This window comes from Diprion similis, chromosome 1 (genome assembly GCF_021155765.1).
Source record: "Diprion similis isolate iyDipSimi1 chromosome 1, iyDipSimi1.1, whole genome shotgun sequence".
NCBI classification, from domain to species: Eukaryota; Metazoa; Arthropoda; class Insecta; order Hymenoptera; family Diprionidae; genus Diprion; species Diprion similis.
The window spans coordinates 4,996,562-5,018,900 of NC_060105.1; the positions used below are offsets into that span (position 1 = coordinate 4,996,562).

Below are 22,339 nucleotides of genomic sequence, written 5' to 3' on the forward strand. Positions count from 1 at the left end.
ACTCGATTATAAATATAATCAAACAGAGGAGAATCCCTATCGTTAAAATAAGTATGAAAATTCCGTCGTGAACTTATGACTTGGACTCCCTCAAATTTATCTTAGAAAGTAATAAAACGTATTTAATCGTAATAAAATCATCGGGGCTTACTTCTATGTGAGTTTTATTTAACAGCCAAGGTCGATGAGCCAGAATTTTGTTGATCTCGTATAGGTCCTGAAGTTTACTCGGTATGGATTTGAGTCCTTGAAGCCAAGACGAGGCACCGCCTTGAAGTAGGAATTCACCCTTTTGCAGATTTATCAAATAGCTGCATTGGTGCCTTCCAGCGGCCTGTTGGCAAAAGGCATCATATAAATGTCAACCATATTGTCTCCACCTGGTTTTCTATTTTAATCATATAACCCATCCTTCATTTTTCCACTTCTTCTCAACAATGAGAATAGAGTATAAAGGAAAGGACATATAGGGATAATTTCGATAATAATCAACTATAAATAATGCATAAAAATTTATCCGCGCACGCAGGCAGGCATGCGAAGTGTACAATCATTTTTCACAGTAAACATGTTTACTGCTGGGGTTCGTGAAGGGCTATAAAAAAAAGTAAATTGCAACAGGAAAATTGCGCGTTAATACTATAACGACTCGTTTATTTCCCCCTCAGCCCTTTGCAAAGGTCAAAGTTAACGCAATTTCCGACATCACGAGCGAGATAAGAATTTAACGATCAATTTCATAGCTGCAATGCAGGATGTTTTTTTTTTTTTTATTTTTTTTTTTTATCCGTTAAAATCATTTATAAAAACTTGAAGTATTTTTTAAGTGTAAAATGAATTATCCATCATCTTAAATTGATAGAATGATAGAAGAGCTGGCCTTCGAGCTTAACAAAGAATAAAATGAATGTAAAAAAAAAAACACAATCTAAATTCATAAAAAAAAAATGCGCTAATCAGGCCTACGAAATACAAATTAATTATACCAGCTAATGATCATAACTGTTAAACGTGAAATATAATGATTTTCGTTTCGGTGTGTATAATCAAAAAAAAATAAATAAATAAATGAAACTTATTTTTTACCACCGATATGATAAGACACGTGCCTACATCCAGGAATACGAAATGCTTATAGTTGGTCTTCTTTTCCCATCCTAATAATATACGTTCAACGATTAATTGCATGCGAACTTGCCAACTGGATTTCCTTCCAATGATTTAAGGTTTCTCCTCAAAACGTCAAAAGTAGACAAAATACAAAAATAAAAAAAAAAAAGAGCATAAAAAAGAAAGAAAGCTTTTGACGGCTGCATTTTACATTATACAACTGCAGCGTTAAAATAACCGTAATTATTTTCATGACATAATCTGCATGTATAATTAGAATTTAAGTAGGTAACCGTTCATCAGAACACGTTAGCATGTGATAAAAAAAATTACATAAAGCTTCGAAATATCAACATTTACCCAGTGTCTGACAACAATGATTGCAGATAAATTAGTTATTTCAAGACTGTAATATTACACATCGAGGTGATAAGACGATAAGCTATTTTTTATTCACCACCTCTCCCCCTCAACCCTATCTATAAAATTTTTTTCATTCGTTCTTTTCTCGCTGCGTATACAAAATGCGCATGTGGATGTGTGACCCGCATATTTGACCAAATTGATAACATGCGAGGACAAAAAAAGGAGGGTGGAGGGGGGAGGAGATCTGTACCATATTCGTATCGCGTCGCCTTACGGTAAGTGTATCCATGCAAAATTGCAGAGCGAAAAAAGTGTTCTTTGATCAGAATTTTGTTGTAATTTTCTCATCGTATAGCGTATAAGCATCTTTGTTCTTCTATATCCAAGACGTTTGTACATTTCACATATCTTTTTTAAAAGAAATATAAAAATTGCTGTTTATTGTTGTATATAGAAATATACGAATAAATGAGAATAAAATAGTAAATAGCGAGAAAATTGCTTTTAACGATACTTTGCAACTGCCGAAAATTTGTCTCAAAACTCGAGTGTAGAAAGAAAGAAGGAAAGAAATTTTTTTTAAATTCATATTAAAATACGGCAGCTGATTTGTACTTGCTTAATCATCTCCGTAGTTGTGAGAAAATTGTATTGAAAAAAGAAAGCAATTCGAAACATTCGATAATTGCTCGCACACTGTTTTTTTTTTCCAACACACATACGTTGTTAAGAGGCGCGTGCGAATGGCGAGATTGGAGGATTCCGTGGTTAATACTCGATACTAATTGTAAGCTCCCCGATCACCGTACATAACAATACTTGAAAAGTCTATCGTAACTAGGTTAATGATGTGTGTTATCAGCATTATAAGTAACGACAATTGATTTACGTTTGCAAACAGTCTTTTATATTATATTGTATAATAGATATATGACAAGTAAGTGTATTTTTCCACCACAAAACCTGCGCAAGGCACACATAAACGATCGATTAGATACATACCTATACACATCCATACATAAATGTAATACCAAAGTCAAAAGAAGCAGACCGTTTCATTTATTTATTTAAATATTTATTTATTTATTTATTTATTTATTTTGCAGCGTACATGCAGCACTCTCTATATCATTGCATTTTACTTTATTTTGTTCATGCTTTTGTCTCAGCTTTATTGCTCGTTTTGCTCCGCTAGAATTCAGTTCGCTTCGGTGTATGCGATTTGACAAGCAAATAGATATTTTAAACGTCAAGGTTGTGCTTGAATCAGTTGAGTGTATGATGCATATATCGCACGAAGAGGGACGGTTTTCTTTTACCATTTATAACAATATCTCAGTTATAAACGACAAAACTTGCAGGGAGATAATAAAGAACAAGAAAACAAAAAAAAAAAAAAGAATAACTAACGATTAAAATTTAACAACGTTTCGTCGTTTCACGCCTTCTTGGCATTTATACCCTTTAATTTTCCTTGGAATAAACAGCTGTATATAAAAATTAAGTCACGCGTTTATTTATGTTTCTTCTTTATAATGGCATAAGGCCAAGAACGTTGAATATTTTCATTACTTATTTTTCTTATTTCTTATTTAAAACGAAAACAGACAATCTGGTGTTCTAAAACAACAAAATCTCTGTTTCTCTTTGATTCGTAATATTTGTGACATGAAATTTTCAACAATTGATTCAACATATAACCCATAGCGTTTAAACTTACCATGATCGCGATTAGATGGCGATAATCGTATGGGAGGGGCCCGTCACCACGTAAAATGAAATGTTGGGTGCGAAGAAAGTGTTCCAAGTACGTTGGGTGGCCAGCCATCACACGAGATACATGATCGAGCCTATTGTTTTGCAGGAATGCGTCCATCAACAGCATGTGAGCCTGAAACCATGGAACGGGAAAAAAATGGCGTTAAAAATTAGCGAAAGAATCTAATAACGTATTAAATTATTAATATTAATATAGAATATTTAATCTTATCATTTCGCTCTAATACCCGATGTATTCATATTATTGATTCGTGTACGAGCGAAGCTGTTTTCTTCTCTCCCCCCCCCCCCCCTTCCCCCCTCCCCTTCTTTCTTATTTTGGTAGTGAAAATAATTAGTAAATCAAACTTCTTCTGTACCTGCATATACTATACAATATTAGACACTCTTTTCTTCGCTTCCAAGTGAGCAACGAACTAGGTCAGTGAACTTTACTGACCTATGGTTGTTTGCTTTTCCCCTCATTCTATTTGCTTCTAGCTGTTTGTTGGTTTCTGTGTTTTTTTTCCCCCTTTGCCCATTACCCAGAGATATGTTTTTCTCACTGTACACTCGAACGTTTCGAAAGTTGGAATACCATACAGACCGGTAGTACAAAACAGTGTTCGAAAGGGTATTATTTCTTTACTCTCTCAATTGTTAAAACAAATACAATAGATTGTACAAAAATTTTATAAATGAACTTAGAATTAAGTAAATAAATGAATAGAGAGGAGTTTATACGGTCTATGTATACCTTTTTAATGTAAAATAGCGAAACATTTTATAATATCCATATTTTTACACATCTAATATACAGGTGTGTCGTACTTGTCGCAACATAATATACATGACGTACAAGTTTCGTGTTAGACTTTCGTCTTGTACACACATGTACATCTAAAGTACTCCGTTTACACTCGAATACATATATGTATACATATATACATACAATATCACGTACAACAGCATAGAGATGATGCAATCCAAATACCAAGTTGCGGGAGACTGAAGTAGATATTACTACAGTACGGTATATAGATTTTAATCTATAGTAATATATACCTAGATACTTAACGTAAAGAATCTACACACCGCCGAAAAAATGTTCGAGTAAAACCCAAAGTCCGACAAACCAACAAAAAAAAAAAAGAGGAAAAACGTCTTTAAAGAGAGAGAGAGAGAGAGAAAAAAGAAAAAAAAAACTCATCTTCAGATCTTTTAATCAAAAAAAAAGTATAACGAATGAAAATTACGTCAAGCAAGTATGTTTGACAAGAATGACGTTTTAGTATTAAAACCTACGTACATACACACGTACCACTGTACCATCGCATGTGTGGTGAGTGAGAGAGACAGCATTGGTGTGATCCACCAATTCCAAGTAAATCCGCGACCAGCTCAACATAACATTAAATGTAACGTGCGAACACACATGTGCATTGTGCTTCGCACATACATACATACATGAGTCGAAATTCTAACATGGTTGAGAGAGTTTCTCGGATTTCTTTCTGCGGTGTGTCACCCACTTCCCCCTTTCAATCGCACGTACACGGCGAAGTCGAGGAATGTGTAGCACAGAGAGAGAGAGAGAGAGAGAGAGAGAGAGAGAGAGAGAGAGAGAGAGAGAGAGAGAGAGAGAGAGAGAGAGAGAGAGAGAGGCGATTTGACGACTCGCGAAACCGCCGGCACGAGCATTGAATATAAGCGGTAGGAGAAATCAGCTGATTCGCAAAGTGTGTATAGACGGAAGTCTGCGGCAGAGTGCATTTGGAGATGGTTCGGTTGCATTCATTCGTCGTTGCAACTTCATTCAGGCGCCACTTGACACACACACACGCGATTTTCCTTATAGGCGTAGCTTGCAACCGTACGTCATATACACATAATATGTCACCAGAACAGAAGTTACTTAAAAATAACTCGTTTCACAATTCGAAGGTATATACACACCTACAAGCACGCATTGCACATGAATTTGACTCACATTTATACGAGGTATCCATTAAATGCCGATTACCGCTGATCGATCTATTCCTATAATATCTACTCGGAGTAAAAAAATTCGAATGGTCATCAATTAACGACAAGGATTCTATAAATTATAAATGCATATATAACCTGTGATATGGCGTGTAAAGACCGTCGTATTCGCATTCCGTGTTGAGCGTAAACAACACTTCTCTCTATCGCAGAAAAGATATTATATTCGAGTATCATTTTTTTTTTTTTTTTCTTTTCTTTACCGATAAATTTTTGGAAATTACTTTCATCGTTTTTTTTATTTGTTTTTATTCGATTTTTTACTTTTAGCCAATTAACGTGTTTGTAGAAACGATCATCCTCAAACAATTGTATATCAAGTCTTACGAAATGAAGACAAACGGCATATAGAGATATTCAAAAATAGAAACGATTCGAACGTGTGTGTGTATATATATATATATATAAACGTAACGTTTGTGTAAAATCTTATTGCCTCGATTCCATCTTGCAGACTGTTACAACGAAATTTATTACCAACCGAGTATTACAACACATCGATACGAGTAATTATATTGTACGCACACGAGTACAACAAGTCATTGAACGATTCCAAAACTGGATTTTACTCGTCGCTGAATAAAAGAATGGAGAAAAAAGAAAAAAAATTTATTAAACCTAAAAAGCTTGAAATAATGGGAGAAAAAAAACATAATGGAACTCGTTAATATGCTACAAAACGTAAACAGTTTTTATTAATTTTTTTTTTCTTTACCATGTCAATAAATAATTAGTTAGAGACTGGAAGAACTAAAACGAAGGAGGAAACAGACTGGATAAAATGTCCGCGCGCACACACGAGCACACACACACATTATAACGTAGGTATGGTAAACGAAAATGAATAAATTTCAAATGCCGACTCAGTCGAGGTGATTGTATCAGGACTTCGATCCGACGAATCTTAGAGTGTGCCTAAAACGACCTTAAACTTGTTTGTCTTAACAACTTTATGTTATCAGTTATTTAAGTGTCTAATATATTCTGATTTATTACACTCACCATTTTTCATAATGATATTTGATAAAAGAGTTGAATAATTAAAAAGAGAAATAAAAAAAACTTCTACAGACGGGTTATTAGAAACGATATTTATAAACTGAATGAAAAAGACAAATACATATTGTCGACTTACTTGTGGATTCAATCAATCCAATTGAAATTCCACGGTTTTAAAAATATGGTGTACCGTGTACTATTAGCGATTGGAAAAATCAAAATTGCCAAAAGCAAAAAGATTTTTTTTTCTTTAGGAAGCCCGAGGAGGGTGTGTAGGGGGGGGGGGGGGGGGGGGTCAGAGAAAAAAAAAAGGAAAAACAAGTGACGTCAAGCTGCACGAATATGCTCGAACAATTTTGTTTTGGCACGGAGGTTTGGCAGATCGCCTTTGAAAAGAAGATCTCTTTGGCTTTGAGGACGATTAAAAGCCAACTCGTAAAGCGGCCTCTGTGTGACGCAAACAGGCCGATTTGGTTAGCTCATTCAGCTATAGTACGAACTTGTTTTCTTTTTCCTCTTTTCTTTTTCTTCAATTTTTTACTTTTCATAATTTTCCGATTATCAATAACAAATTCTGTAAGCTAGCACGAATCTCGCCATCAATTTTCATAATCCATTACGTACTAGTGGTGTATACAATATATTCATAACCATAATCATCATCATCATCGTCGGCATTGGCCACCCACTCGATCGTGGATAAAAAAAATAAAATAACCTCAAATACATGGACATCCATATAGGTATGTATATATTCATATGTATATATATATATAATAGATATAATTATTATCTCGTGTTAAGTAAAAATAACGGCAAGGCAAAGAAATACACATGTAACACATAATACGTACATATATATTATATGTATATATAATATACATCCTTATCGAAATCTGTTGCCCCGTTGAATTTTATGGACGCGGCAAAGTAGATAAATGAAAAAAATTAAAATAAGAAATTCATAGCCTACGAACGATTCGTTTTTGAGTACAGTTGGTAGGGAGGTTGTTTTCACCCTTTGTTTTTCCCAAGACTCGAATTGTTATCGCGCAGACGCGCACCAAATTGCTCAATTCAGGCATATTATACATCAGATCACATCAGATCACATCGCATCGCATCACCTTGCATACCTATAGACAGGTCACGTCGGATTTATAGTTAGAGCTGCCTCTGTTCGATCGTCACTGACTGAGGTATGTACGATAGATACCTGCATCCGGGTAGGTACCTACCGGAGGGGCAGAAATTCAATTGGCTGCTTTTCCCCGTACCGAATACGAAGAACGTTGCCAAATGGTAATTGCAACGAAAGTAGGACTCTATCGCGAAATCGCGTGCAAAGAGATTTGGCATTAATCGCCGCGCGATTGATCCGCTGCAAGCCAAACTCCAAGAGCGTATAAGTTTAACAAATTTATTCAAGAGCAATTCGTACAATTAAATATTATACCTATACTATGTTGTATAAGCCATGAGAAATCGAAATCTCGGTATAAATGGATAATTTTTACACGCTGATAACGATAGCGTGAAATCGCGCACCCCACACGTATTACAGATACAGATTGTAAAACGACGAATCGATACAATCGAAACTCGCATGTGGAAAGCATGAAAAATTGCTCAACAACCCTGACCGATGCAAAAAGGTATCAAAAAATAAATTTGCACGTTCTGTATATATAAGATATCACAATCTATAGATACCTTCACCGTCGCAGGGGTTATACTACACATACGATGCAGTTTTTTTTGCCGATATAAATTATCCGCACACTGCATTATCATCCTAAAATTATACATATATCGTTGTGTATATACATAAAAAATGTTACAGAGAAAGATATCTGCAAAGCACGTGAATTTCTTAAGCTTTCTCAAAATTACATAACGTTTGTTGTATACATATACAATTTGAATATCTGACGTGCCTCTTCAACGAAAACGAGGAGAGAATGAACACCCTGTACATTGTAGCACGTTTTTCCTCTCTTTCTCAGATATATATGTATGTATATATATATATATATATCTCGGTTTGCCTCTCAGGGTCTCGAGATCAGGTTAAGAAACATACGCATATTCATATATATATATATATATGTATATAAATACATATGTATAGGCCACGCGCACAAGTCTCTCTATTAAAATTAATGTACTTGTTTATAAGCGAGCTTCGAGAGAGGAAGGAGTACAATAGATACACCTAAATCTGTTCTCACCGAAGTCGTCGTCTCTCTCTCTCTCTCTCTCTTTCGCTCTATTGCAAAACTGCAGCAGTCGACGTTAGAGTGTGCGAATGATGTTGAATAGGTGCAACGTGTAATATACAAGCGTCTTTCAGCTGATTTCAAGTAATATAAGTAGATATTATAGTATAGAGTGGGGTAAGAACGAGCAAGAGACCACCACCGAGATCTTGCTTTATTTTATCTCCCACTATCTTTCTTTTCCTCTCTTTGCCTTGGATTCAACACTCGTACACAGCGACTCCAGTGTTACAGCCTCGCGTTATCTCGAATCGTGTTTACCGAAAGCCGTTGCTGCTGATGATGCTGCTGATGATGCTGCTGCTACAGTCTGACAATGAGCTGCAAATCTAATCGTCGTCGTTGGATGCAGGAACATTCGGTGCCAAATTAACAAACTTTTAGGTTCTAACCCGAATTGTATTATCTGAGATGCGATTCTGCGTTTCGTATAGTACGTTTCCTTCGTATATTCCTTTCATTTTTCTCAGATCATTCACTATCTTGAATACCTAAATTATTATCTCCGGTCTTACAATTAGATAGACCGTGATTCTTCACTTTGATAAACTCGAGTGATTGTATTTAGAAATGTTTCTTAAAACTCTGTATAATTTATCCAAACGATTTCAACGAATTTTCAATATTTTGTAAACATAACTTTGACCTCCTATAATGGAATTATAATCGAGTCAATTCATCCGGAAAATTTAATGTCGACAATCTATTTCCATTATCATCATCGTTATATGTATATGTAGACAACCCGACCACACATTAAGTACAATATATGTCCATATTTATATTTTCGTAATTTTCCAACGTTGCAACACCAAAATTGCTGCAATACAGGTTCCCTTAATATAAACGCTTTGGGTGGATAAAAATCAGTGTATCTCTAATATAATCTTACAACAAGATGTATCAGTCTAGTCTGATAATTTCTACATAAAAACGGCGACCTCGCTAATCTTAGACGTAATCAAAAAAACAGCTATATATAGACTGTAAAATATAATCCGAAACCGCATCAACTCGTCTAATCTCCTCCGTCGTTCTTTGCTTTTTCGTTTTTTCTTTTTTTGGTCTTCCTTCCTTTTAATTTGTTTTTCAATATAGACTTTTAGAAACATCAACTATTAAACGTGAATCGTATAATATATGTTCTTTTAATCTCTCCGCTTTTATATCGAAAACATGTATGTATATGATATCAACGTTCACCCAAGTGACAAAATTTTCCACTCACGTTATAATAAATATATAATATCCATCCACGTTTCACGGTCACCAGTCGATTTTAACACCTACAGTAACTATGGATTGGACTTACAATGAAACAGTAATGCGTAAAATTACTGTACGCGTACTTGCAGATCATACGAATGATTTCGTGATTTGTAAATTAGAAAAAATAATAATAATAAATAAATAAATAAACAAAAGAAATTAGATTCACAGTATGAATGAAAACGATTGACCACAATGAGAAATATTCACAACGATTAAGCAACAAGCACACATGTATGTGTGTGTGTGTCTGTGTGTGTGTACGTGTGTGTGCGTGCATACGTGTAGATATATTATATGGTATATATGATTGGTTGACAGATGCGAAGAGAATCCTTGAGAAAGTGTTGATCGATTTTAATCTCGATAAAGACAGTTGCCAACGGTTTTACGTACCTTACGTCTTTATACATATATATATGTATAAGTATAGTATAGTACAGAGAAGTGACACGACAAAGTGCAGTTATTACTGCATTTCAATGCGTCATATTACGTTTACACGATCTCGAATTTATCTCTCCAGAGTGCGTTCTCTATTTAATTCAACGTTATAATAACACTTTATACGTACGTGGAAAAAATATCAGATATACGTTTTAATTTTCAAAGTGTAAAAAATCGGCGAAAAGCGCAACAAATTCATAAAGATAATAGACGTGTGCGATGTATAGAGCGAAAATGAAATGCAACCTAGAGATAAGATTTAACACAACAATTCGTTGATCCTGGATTATGGAAGAATCAAGTATATATAATACGTATGTAACATGATTAGGTACCGGTGTTAAGAGTTACTTCACGATCCGTCTGCGGGTTTAAAAATTAATCCGTCAACAATTGCGATGATGATGATGATTAATCCCGATGCCGAATTTGGTATGTACGTGTATATATATATACATATATATGACAGATAAATTGTCCGTATGCAGGTGGCGTGATGTGTTGAACACGGTATTGCGGAAATGAGACAATAGGCCAATGGATTAAAATTTTTATATATAATAATATTGTGTACAAAATTTTGTTTCTTAGCTTTTTTTTTCATTTTTCTCATTCATCAACACTTTGTTGCTTAATTTAATTCCTCACATTCATTCATTCGTATTTTTATTCAAAAAGCAACGGATTCGAATGAGAATGGTAGATGAAAAAAAAAAAAAAAAAAAGAAGAAGAAGAAGCACAAGAAATGTGACAAGTTAAAAAAAAACACGTACAAAATGTAGATAATTTTGATTATTCTTTTCGAGTTACTTACAAATTGAACAAATTTTTTTTTTTGCTTCTTTTTTCTTTTCTAATGATGGTGGTATTAATACGGCATCATATTACATCACATCTGCGAGTATGTGCCTGCGTATAAGTATGTATAATACAAGAGTTAAGACGTATACGTATATGGAATAATAGATACGCGTGTCGGTTACAAAACAATGGTTGCCTAATTGAGCCTATCCGCAAGAATAACAAATTACGGTTGGTATTACGATGAGAGAAGAGAAGAAAATGGAGGGGGATTAAAGAGAACACACAAACGTACGCGTGCAGAAAACAATGATAATAATGATCAACAACAACAATGAAAGAAGTAATAAAGAGAGAGGCAGAGAGAGAGAGAGAGAGAGAGAGAGAAGAAGAAGATCAGAAAAAAAAACATGTAGAAAAAAAAAAGGCCGAGCTGTTAATTAGCGGGCATCCGCCCACGCAGAGAAAAGCTCAACTACATCTATACGTATATATGCCATAAATGTAATATCTCGAAACTTGAGCTTGACTTGTTTACGCCTCATAATCTGCTTCACCAGTCGAGCAACACTCATTTCCGGTGAGCTAGTTTTCTTCGTTGACATAATTTAGAAAGTGAAAAAACACGCAGTTGCAGGGTGAACTGGAAGAGAGGGAGAAAGGTAGAAGGGAGAAGGCAGAAAACAAAAATAAAAATAAGCACATATTACTATTATTATTATTATACTCAGACATTTATGCGAAATTTGTAATATCATCACTACAAAAACATCAATAATAATAATCAATCAATCAATCAATCAATCAAGATGATAATAGTGACAATTCTGCGCTGCCGGAATATCAATCAAGTACAAAATTCGCTGCAATATGACAAAATTTGTTTTTGAAATTTGATTTGTTTTTTTTTTTTTTTTTTACAAGGAAAAACACATGACGCGTATACTTGTAAAAATGAAATATTAGTGGGATTACAAGACGGAGTCAGCAGGTGTAAGAAAGGAAGAAGGAAGTTAAACGAAGGGAAAGAAGAGGATCATCCTGCCTCTAATCACGTCAACATGTTTACCCGGATTCTACAGTGTTCATTCAATTAGGAGAAGGAACGATTATAAAAATGTTAATGACGAGAACTACGTCAGCGTCCGTCCCCCATGAGGCATTTAAATGTGTGTATCATAGGTTAACATCGTGTAGGATGATACAATAACGCAGGCGTTGTTATACTCTGTGCATTTACAGCTAAAATGTATAATACATAATACAACACATTCAGGCTTCCCGTGAAGACGCGCCTATAGACGAAAATATCGTCAAGATAGATAATATCGTTATACGTGCGTAGCTTCTTGATAAAATTCTCTCTCTTCCCCGCAGTTTGGTATAATAAACAATGCCTAGAAAGAATTATCATTTGAAATGAACAAAAAAATAAAAAAAAAACAACATAAGTGTAAAATAAAAGACCAACTACCAATCGAACAGGACAAATTAACGTCGCGTTTCATCATCGATTTGCGTACAGTATTGAATACTGAATGTCAAAAATTTATATATTCACGTAATTTAGAACAATTATTTGAATTTTTCAAAGTAATTCTTAGCGCCCGCCCCTCGCCGCGTCCCTTCGACGAAGCCGAAACGATTTCGGGCGTAAAAGTTTGTTTTTATAAAAACAATTCTGAAAGAGGTTAATATACATACACATAAGATACGATTGATTGAGTTTACAAGGAAATTGATTCTACTAAGGTGACAAAAATAGGTCGACGGTCTATATACATATTTCTATATATATATATATATATATATATATATATATATATATACACTGTAGGTATGTACATTATATGCATGCATGTATTAAATATTTTTAACGAAGTGGTGAATCGTTGGAAATTGTGTCAATTGGAATCTAATTGACAATTAAGGTGCCATTTCATTGGAACTGACGGATATACTGAGATAACAATATTATAGGTATGCCCCGTATAAATTAGGCACTAAACCGTGCTTTAATTATATGGGTATAAATTTTGTCACGATCAATTCAAGATGGTATTGAAAAATCAAACATACGAGTATATTATAATAATAATACTACAGGTATTCCTCGCCAAAAAGGTATTGTTGTTTAAAAAAAAAAACAAAACAAAAAAAAACCATCAGTAAACGTGAAAATATCGATAATTACAAGTTGATTGGTTAACTACGTTAGAAAAGTCGCGTGAACGCATTTCTATATCCTAATGATTTGTTTTTCACCAAGAAACATATTATATATATATATATATAGTATATTGAAATATCTCGTGTATCGATATTTGGTTTGAAAAATTTGATAACGACGTTACCATTCTCGCGCCTCACACTTTAACATATTGAACAGAAAAATGAATGATAAAGATGTCCAAGAAATAATTATGGTTTAAAATATTTGGTGCAAACGGAATATGTATATGAAAGTCGATACAATCTGCAGATCGAGACATCGATATTACCTTCTACATTAGAAAAACTGAGTTTAACCCAAAAAATTATTAATCGTTGGAAAAAAAATTTTTTTTTTTATATTCTTATTGCGTAATTGTAACTTGCGACTCGTCACTACTGCGTGGAATAAAATTTTTCACAAGTATGTATCCGCGAAACGATCCGAAACAATGAAAATCAAGTTTCCATCTATCCCCGCCAACTTACAACAACTAATTATAACCATCATAACGCACCCTGGTTTTTCCACGTGTTCCACACTTATTGTTAGATCGAAAGTAGAAAGAATCGTAAAATTCGACCTTAGACGCTGCACGCACAAGTTACGAGGGAAAAGAAAAAGGAGGGTGGAGGGGGGGGGGGGCGAGCCAACTATACCCAACGAACGAACGAAAAGCTAGTTTAACGAACTCAACGTCCGCGTGGAATCTTCACGGTACAGAAGAAAAGTATTTCTGGATACCGAGCGAGGAGAAAGAAAATAAGAAACAAAGAAAGCAAGGAAAAAATGAAAGAAGAAAAGAAAGAAACTCGATCTTCACGAATCATAATTTGGATTTGTATAGCCGCGGTAGTTTTTCGTGATGAATTTATTTGTTGTTGTATTTAAACTAATTTCTTGTATTTCTTATATATATTTATATATTTATTTATTTATTTATTTATTTATCTCTGACTAGACACAACAGCGAAGTACACGCATAAATAATAAACATGTTCAACTTCACCCACGCGAGTGGGTTCTTTCGACACTGAGGCCGCACTGCGTAAGACGACGGATTTTTCAAAACTATATTCCCATAGACCACATGTGTACATACGTATAAATTGCCCGACGGCCGTTGTTGTGTCGGGATGAATATACGCTCACGCGAGGCAGGCAAGGCCAAAGAGGGTCAAAAGTTTTATGGGATTTCATCACAAAGTGGGAGTGCCCGGCTCACAAGTGAGGAGTACGGACTACTCTCGCAATGGCGTAACAATCCTCTCGATCAGCTTCGATACCTTCACTGTGAAAACGTGTATCAGGCTGTTTGAAAAAGTATAAACAATTTAGGTGTAAAAATACGTAAAAAAAAATAGTTAAAACTTCACAATCATTGCATACACCCGGTCAGTGATTTACGAAAGATCATAGACAGAAGCCGAATCACTTGTCATCAAAAAAACATACCAACTGATGGGGAGAAAAATCGTCTCTGATATTCACATTAGAGTTGAAAACTATCATCGCAACGATTATAAAAGCAGGCAGCTGTGCAAAAATGAGTTTAAATTGTAAGGAAAAAAAAAGAAAACCTTCAAACCTTCAAGCGTTTATAACCTATATTTCGACAGAAGTGGTGGTGGTGGTGGTGGGGAGAGCGTAATATTTGAATCACCCGGTATGTACATACGCGTATGACATTTGTTATATACCTACTAACTAGGCCGTCAGCAGCCGTGGCAGCGTAAACAAAACCATAAGCATACATCGTAACGTTAATCGAATGTCATGAGAAGAGAGACTAGAAACTAAAATAAAAATAAAAAAAAAAACTCAGAAACGAGAAGCAAACTAATAATTAGCATACTGCAGTTATAATTAAAAAAAAGAAACCCGCTAATTTTATATAAAATATGTGATATTTATTCCAATGTCTTGAAATATTTAAATATTGGAAAATATATATTATTAAAATTTATTTAGTTACGCCACTGCACCATCGGAACATACAGCAGCAGCAGCAGCAGAAGCAGCAGAGTAACATCAGCCCGAATCTGGCGCTCGTAGTATTCGTTCGAATGACATCAAATTATCATAAATAAAGACACGTAGAGATATAGACACACTCGTGTGCTAGTAGTTCATGCATACGAGCTTTATTTTTACGACTATTTAATACCCGTGCATGTATACATAAATTACTATATATACATCTATCTTGTGTCTCTGTGTATATGTATATGGCTTAAGAGTTTCGTTGTTAGAGATGCACTCGCTCGTTAGTCAGATACTGAATAAACCGCGCGTGTCTTTCTTACTTCTTTCTATGCGTACCTGAGTGGAAAAATAAGAAAATAAATCGATACAAGAAAATGACGTTTAAAAAGGTGTGAAAAAAAAAGAAGAAATATTTATCCATCATATGATAAATGATAACGTGTTACACAATCTTTCGTCAAGGTTCGATCAACTGTCCTTTGCTACGGATGATGTGAAAAAAAAACAAATAAAAAAAAAAAAATTCCCACTTGATTTGGTATGAATATTTAATAAGAAAAATCAAAAACTACGCGAAATGAATAAAAATGGTAGAAAAAAAAATGTACACACATATCCGTATACAGAGTTACTGCACATCCTACAATACATATATATAGAAGCGAAATCAATTCCTATACCAAATTACAAGATGTAGGTAATACGTGGTAATACGAAGAATAAGAATAAGGATAAGAGTAAGAGTAAGAAGAAGAAGAAGAAGAAGAAGAAGGCAACGACGAGAACAAAGCTCGAAACAAAGGGCAATCGGGCGTCTGAAGTTCGTCGCTCCTTTGTTATCAGTCAGTCAGTCGGTCAGTCAGTTGGTCGGCCAGGTCCAACCGCGATTGGTTTGCGGTCCCATCTGACGTCACCATATCGATTATCGCCCCCTCGAGCCGCGTTGCCACGTGACACACGCCGAGTACATACATACATACATACATACGTATACGCCCTGTTGCTGCTGCCACTTCCACCCCCACCCCCACCCCCTTGCTGTCCCTCGACGAAGCTCTTTACATTCCTACCCCTGCATGCCCTTCTTACTCTACTTCTTCTTCGTCATCATCTTCTGCTGCTGTCGCTGTATACCCCTACTTCCGCACGGACTTTGTTTCTTCTTCTTTTCTTTTTTCAACGACCAGCAATGATGAGCAATTGGCATAGAGATAATAATAATAAGGAGAAAGAAAGTAATGGAAAAAAAAAATGGCTAAAATATGTACAATCATTTCTTCTATGATCGTCCAAATGTATTTATGTACGTATTATATACTCGTATTACATTACAGGTCCACATGTGTACGTTTATATGTATAGTATAATATAGTATACAATTGGATTATTAATTACGAATCCGTTGAAGAGTCGATGGAGAGACAAAGAGAGGAATCAGTCTAGTGCTATATACATATATGTAACAACAGCGCGTTGTTGAAGAATATTTTCCACAATCCTGTAAAAGTCATGCGCCTTATATGAATTTATCTGCCTGCCCCCATGTGCATACATACATGTATAATGCATTCATATTACGTACGTACGTACATATATTTCACGATCCCCTCGTCAAACTGACGACAACCAACGCCGATATCACATGCTCGCAAACAATCGATAATCCTGTTACCATCCAGTAGTTATATTATAGATATATACAAGCATGTTGTATATATGATACCTATGTATACCTATACATACACACGTCTATATATATAACACATAGATGCCATCAGCGTGCGAAAGGACATTAGCTCCTTTTCTATAAAGCGCGTTTATAAAAGGTCTACAACTTCGGAATATGCCATACATGGATACATATATATATATATATATATATATATTTCCTGTGTATAGATGAAGACACTTCCTTACTTTGCACAAAGTACGCGACTAATCGCGGAAAATGTCGAGTTAATAAATTAATGAAAATTACTACGATGGGAAATAATTGACGACAACCTGCACGAATACGGCTACACGTAACAACTTCCCTCCTTCCTTCGTTGACAAGCAAATGTCATAAACAATAACTTTCTCTAAACGTGAATTATAAGTATGCGCGACGATATGTTTTTCCCCGCAGCATTCATCGAAACTATGAAATCTGAAAGAGAATTTCTGTGATTCTTATCGGATACCGAATACATACATGCAGTATCAGATAACTGCACATATTATACAGTTTATGTAATTTTATGATAAATAGATGTTAGGTATTTGTCTACCGTAGAAGAAAAAATAAACTTAAAATAAAAAACAAAACCGGTTCAAAGAATCATTACGACCGTGTAGAAAGTAAATATCTGATATCCCACTGCCATAATGAGGTGCATTAATTACTTCATTATCATATTTTTATTACTACAAAAATTTTCAATATACATGTATACGTATTTTTCACCTTTTTCTTTTTCTTCTTACGTACAGACTATAATCTCGATTCAAAATAGTCGGAAATTTACTCGATAATTATACAAGACTTGGGGTACAAAATAAAAAAAGGAAAAATTCATATCAAAATATCAAATGCTCCATCAAGTTTTACCAAAGGGCCAAACAAAATTTACAGTCATGATTATACTACGATGATCGTTAACCTTACGAATATATATATATATATATATATATATATATATTATTCATCGCGCTGAATCGAATCGGTTGAAACGTATAATATACGAATCAATTACTATCATCGTTAAGTTTTTAATTTTTTTTCCACATCGGCAATGAAAAATACGATAATATTTATCGCTTGTAACATAGAAGCAGGAAATTTTTCTTACATATATATTTATATACATATATGTATAATTTTGGCTTTCCGTTTTAGGTATAAAATATAAAATATAAAATAAAAATAAAAAAATAAAAAAAAATGCAAGAACCGTTAAAAGAGCTGGAGGAGCGAAGATAGTTTGAAATTGATTTACACCTTAAGTACTCCAGTGTGTGTGTGTGTGTGTGTGTGTGTGTGTCACGTGTTGATAGTGGAGAATCCGTAAAACAGTTTCGTAGTCGTTGCACCACCGTGAATAATGCTGCGCGATCAGACTGCTCAGAAGGGAAATTTAAGAAGGCTGTAATCTAGCCTGGCGCCACGGACGAGTTTTAGATATTCAAAACTTTGTTCACCATGAGAATCTGCGCGATAAATATACCTACCTACACACGCACACACGCACCCACGCACGCACACCTAATAATACATTCTATATCTACATAATATCACACGGCTTACCCTCGTATCATTTTATCATAGAAACCTATTAGAAGGTGGCCATGTTATTTAGCGGTACTACAGTATACACCTGTGAGTCGGATTGAAATGGGAATGTTCGAATCTGTGATACGTGTAAAAGGGGTGGACGTGAAAGTGATATTGACCAATCGAAACTACCGTATATAATAACACGTTATCGCATAACCAACATAAAATTATCACATATCGTGGTAAACGAGTCAATTTCGTAGGCAATTCATCAGCCGCGTGACATATGATGTGAACTATAACAAGGGGCCGAATTGTAACGAGTAAGATGAGTTTACCAGTTATTGACCCTGTCTAAAACTACAAAGAAATAAATTTCTAACATCTAACGATCTAAGAATTGCTTTCAGTCATCAAGAAATTCACAATTTCTGCCGTCAAACTTATAATTTTGGAAAATAAAAGTAGAACGAAGTTGAAACTAGTAGCCAGAGTTTTTAGAAATACAAAAGTGCAGTTCATTTCTATCCTCATAATTTTATAAAAGTATCGAGAGTTCCAGCTTTTTCACAAAATTTTGATTTTCGAACTTCACTACCTTATTCGAATGAACATTAGAACGTTTGGCTGCTCTTTCTCACTGCTAGCTTCAGCCTTGTGCTTTTTGAGAATATATGTATAAAAACACAAGATTAGTTCTTTATTTCTGCAACAGTGTCTTTAAAATTTCATTGCCTATACATGAATATTCATAAACAGGATACATATATACATTATAAAAAAATATTAGGACAGCTGCTTTTTAATTTTCTGTTACCTTCGCTTCTGCATTGGCAGGTTCTTTTATTTATCTTTTTTTTCTAATCGGCACGTGCGTATCCGTATTATCGTCATTACACAACCACGTGGCAAAATGGGCATAATTTGACTTCGTCAGAATTTTGATTGAACTGCAGAGTAAAAAAAATGAATCAAAGAAAATGTCGCAATTATTTTCCCCCACCCCTTCATCGTATTCGCGACTTTTCCGAAGCATGCAAATACGCGTATATATAACTGGACGACACAAGTTTATTACGAAGCAACATCTCTACTGCAAACATATCATGTATTATGTATAATAAATACCTATCATCTACGAGTATCTGCTACCATGTGCAACGCGTTGTTTTGTCCACTCAATGCCGATAATATCATCTTTATGCAAATCGTCATCATAACGCTTTCGCCATATGTATGTCAAATGTAAATGAAACCGGAAAAACCTTCCACTTCTCTCTCCCTCTTTTTTCTCCTCCTTTTCTCTCTTCGAATGGCGTGCGTACCAAGTGTTGTAGGGCATCGAGAGGCGCGCGTCATAAATCGCCGAATTAAACCTCGTTACGTCGGATCATGTGCGTGAATATATAGGTGTATACACCTATTTACACTAATTTACTCTAGCTGAGCCGACGGTGAACTAAAAATAATAACAACAACAACAACAACAATTCTACCCATAAAGAATATAACAATAATAATGATAATAAAAAGTAAAAAAATGAACATCAGGAGAAACGAGAAGCACGCAGATCGCAATAAAAGGGACTGCCCACGATTTTCCGAGATCCATCCGATCCGATCTACCGATTCAAGAGGGCTACGACCTGACTTGGATAACAAGAGTAAAAGAGAAAGAGACAGAGAATTACCGACACAGCTCTGCTTCACTCTCGCCGCTTCTTTGTTTGTTTATTACGGGGTTTTTTTTTTTTCTTCTCTTTTTCTCTCCGCTTTATCCCCCCCCCCCCCCCTGCCGCTACCGCCCTCGCCGCAGCCCTTCGTTCCTTTTTCTCGGGCTCGTTTATCGGCCCTTCGCCAAACCGGTTTTGAGCTCTATACGCGTTGTTGTAGAGAAAAGTCGACGGAGTGGAAAAAACGAAAAGAATCAGAAATAATGATAAAATAACAAGGTAAACTTTACGAGAGAGAAAGAGAGAGAGAGAGAGAGAGAGGGAGAGGGAGAGGACGATAAAAGAAATAAAATCAAGCAACATGCACGCGTTTTATTAAACTATACGATACCGATCAATGTGTGAACGATACGACTTACCGGCTATGCTCATATTTATACATTTCATCCGCGCTGTGAATATAAGCTTATTTTATAAGTCGAGATCTCGAGGAAGAAGCGGTCTGATTGAATCTATCGATCGATTGATTCTCGTTTGACAAGCCGGTTCTTTCTCTTTCTCTTTTTCTTTTTCTTTTTCTTCTCTGTACGCGCGGCACGTGGGGTAAAAAATTGTGCCTATACGGTACTCGCGGCTTCTTTTTCTTTACGATTAAACACATCAAACACACAAGCCGAGTAGGTATTAGATATATAGCGAGGAATCTTTAAAAATGGACTCAATCTTACTGTCTCTTCGACCCTAGGAATGCGTTGGAGGAGATATTAAGATGAGCAGAGCTGTGCCAAAGCCTCGGATTGACCCCGAGAACTTGGAGAAGAAGAAGAAGAAGAAGAAGAAGAAGAAGAAGAAGAAGAAGAAGAAGAAGAAGAAGAAGAAGAGGATGAAGAGGAAGAAGATCGAGGGAGGAAAGGCAAACAAAAAGACAGGGAAGAAGTTGAACGGAGAACGCAGTCGTCGTCGATTCAAGCGCAAGACACGCACACACACAGGGTAAAGCAATTGAACCTAAGCCGAGAAGGCAAAGAACTAACTCGAGAGCTTCTCGGTTGACTTTCTCAACTTTGACGACGACAATCGCGTCTTCTTTTACACGCGTTACAGAGTAAAACGTAAGTATTTTCGCGCGAAAGATATCGCAGAGCGAACGACACGCTACTTGCTGTATAATAAGTTGACAATCCAGGGTGTAAGAATTTAAGAAGGAAGAACTCACGTCATTTCCAATTTGACCCATGTTGTTCGCAGCGGCAGCTCCGAAGTCAATCGTCGCAGTCTCCGGATTACCGGCGACTTCCTCGGCCACAGGAATTTTGATATATTAGTTTAAAAAAATCGCCCAAAAAAGGCCGTCCGCGGACGGATAACAGGTGTGCGATTCTTTGCGATTCTTCTTCCTCCTTCTCTCTGTCTCTCTGGCTAATTACGTCGTCAACAAAGATGCGTCCGAAAATTGTCACTTCCGTATAAGATGGCTGGTATAAAACAATAATTCATATCACAAAGCCAATTTTCGTAGTTACAGGCCGTTCGATCTCCTCTCAGTGTCTAACGAAACGTTCGAAGTTAGAATTAGTAGAAGAAGAAAAAGAAGGAAACTGTTTTCCCGACAAAATCTACTCGAACCGCGATCAGACGTTGTTAGGAGGCATTGGATCAAGTAAAGCCGGCCATTATTTTCCCCTCGGTGTTAAAGATCGACGAACAGTGTTAACAAGAATATCAATATAACAACAAGACAGGCAGAAGCGTAGAAGTATGAGAAGACGAATAACTATCGTATATATCACAGGGTGCGTCGAAATTTAACTTTCTTTCTTTATTTTCTTTATCGTATTACGTATGTTATCTCCTCCGACGCACAAAACAACAGTCACGCGTCCTTGTTTCACTAAAATACATGTGACGACGACAACGACGCTAATTTTTAGTCCTTTACCCGGCTTCTTATCGTTTCGCGTATCGTCTTACCGACCGTCGACATCCTCGCTCTACGAACGCCGGTTGCTAACTGAAACAACTGAACGCCGGCTAGCAGCCGACGCCGGTTCTCGAGGCTCATCTGGACGCCGGTGGTGCGATGGAGGGGAGAACCACTCTCGCCGAGGTGGAGGGGGGGCACGAGGCCAGGGCCGT

General features: G+C 35.8%; 1 protein-coding gene across 1 annotated transcript in view; it reads right to left on the minus strand.

The window, feature by feature from the left end:
- LOC124409964 (sestrin-3) overlaps positions 1 to 22,339 on the minus strand; it is a 110,127-nt gene that overhangs the window by 2,607 nt on the left and 85,181 nt on the right. Inside the window, exons 5-6 of the mRNA XM_046887972.1 lie at positions 3,197 to 3,367; positions 152 to 334 (exon numbers count right to left, since the gene is read on the minus strand). Of these exons, the coding sequence (XP_046743928.1) occupies positions 152 to 334; positions 3,197 to 3,367 (354 nt within the window). The remainder of the gene's footprint in view (positions 1 to 151; positions 335 to 3,196; positions 3,368 to 22,339) is intronic.